Below are 1,508 nucleotides of genomic sequence, written 5' to 3'. Positions count from 1 at the left end.
CACTAGATGGCAGCCCCTAAACCCACATAAAAATCCTGGAACCTCCCTGGTCCCCATCTTCCAGGGCTGGGCTGCAGCTGAGGAACTGCGGGACGCACCCCTGCCAGGCGTCCAGGGGGCGCCGCCCATCCGGGGGTCGCCGGAAGCTCCTAGGCCGGCTGAGGGGCGGAGGCGGACGGGGAGACGCCGCTCCCCCGACTCTCGGCGCCTGGGGGAGGAGCTGGCGCGGAGCAGCCCCATCCGGGGCTCCCAGTCAGAGCCCGCCCTCAACGCCTGCGTCGCCGCGGCCGCCGGGAGGGGAGGGGAGAGGAGGGCTGGGAGGGCGGCGCGGCGCGGGCGCGGTCCGGGGCCCTGAGGGCCGGAGCCGGCGGCAGGTGCGCGGCGTGGACCTACAAGTCCCAGCGTGCCCGGCCGCCCTGACCCACCCCCGCCGCCGCTTAAAGGCTACGGGAGTCGCAGCCGTCGGGTCGCCGCGGCTTTTGCCGCCGTGGCTCTGAGGGCGGGAGCGGCAAACTCGGCTGCCAGCTCTACCGGCGTCCCGGCTCGGGCAGCGCCGAGGGGCGCTCCTGGTCCAGCTCTCCCGGCTCGGGGGTTCCTTGCCGAGGCCCGCCGCGTCCCGGGCCCGCGCCCCGGGCTCCCCGCCTCGGCCGCCGCGGCCTGCATAGAGCGGCGCTGCGCGCGGCGGCGATGGGAGAGAAGAAGGAGGGCGGTGGCGGGAGTGATGCGGCGGCGCGGAGGGAGGCGCAGGGGCCGCGGCCAGCCGGGCGTTGCAGCAGTGCCGGCAGCTCCAGAAGCTCATCGACATCTCCATCGGCAGTCTGCGCGGGCTGCGCACCAAGTGCGCTGTGTCCAACGACTTCACCCAGCAGGAGATACGGAACCTGGAGGTAAGTGGGTCGGGCACCGGGGCTGGGCTCGAGGAGCAGCGCGGACACCTCCCTCCTGCCCCAGTTCACTCCTGGCCCAGTTGCATCTTTGAGCCCGCGTCGCCCCCTTGGAAGCTTCCCCTCCCTCCTGCACTCGCTGATGCGGCAGCCGGAGGACCCGGGACCAGCCCTCACCTTGGGCAGGATTTGTGGGGTGGGTGCGTGGTGGGAACTGGGATGGAGGCTCCAGGGGCCCGTGGGCTGGGTGGGGTGCGCGCGGACATCCCCTTCCCCGTCTTCTCTGCCCCCACCTCATTTCCAGTTTGCGGGGCCGCAGGACTCGTTGTCCCACTGAGTCACAAGCTGGACTTTTCCCCGTGTGACTGAGCCGAGCACCCGTGGGCTGGGGTGACGGAGGATGTTCCCCTGAAGCATGATCGCAGGCCTGCCGTCCCCTGTTCCCCTCATGCCCCGGACGCCGTCCTGTTTCTTCCTTTCCTCTCCTCCCGGGTCTTGTCTGCCGCCTTTTCAAAAAGTGTTGTTGAAACTGCATTTTTGCTATTCAGGCGTTTGGTGCTTTCCTTTCACGTTGCCGCGGAGGCTCGCTGCTTAAAATGTATTAATAATTACCCGCTGACTCCC

General features: G+C 69.6%; 1 protein-coding gene across 1 annotated transcript; it reads right to left on the bottom strand.

Moving 5' to 3' along the window:
- Window positions 1-253: 253 nt before the first annotated feature.
- LOC116465839 (GAS2-like protein 1) lies at window positions 254-1,098 on the bottom strand (the record flags this gene model as incomplete). Its single annotated transcript, XM_058435338.1, is given in 3 exon segments — window positions 254-619; window positions 622-731; window positions 734-1,098. Coding segments are annotated over 3 exon segments (841 nt in total), but the record flags the coding sequence as incomplete, so codon positions are not given.
- Between the last annotated feature and the right edge of the window lie 410 nt (window positions 1,099-1,508).

This window comes from Hylobates moloch, unplaced genomic scaffold (genome assembly GCF_009828535.3).
Source record: "Hylobates moloch isolate HMO894 unplaced genomic scaffold, HMol_V3 SCAFFOLD_11458, whole genome shotgun sequence".
NCBI lineage: Eukaryota > Metazoa > Chordata > Mammalia > Primates > Hylobatidae > Hylobates > Hylobates moloch.
Note: the sequence above shows the minus strand (reverse complement) of the source record. Positions and strands in the feature narration are given on the sequence as shown.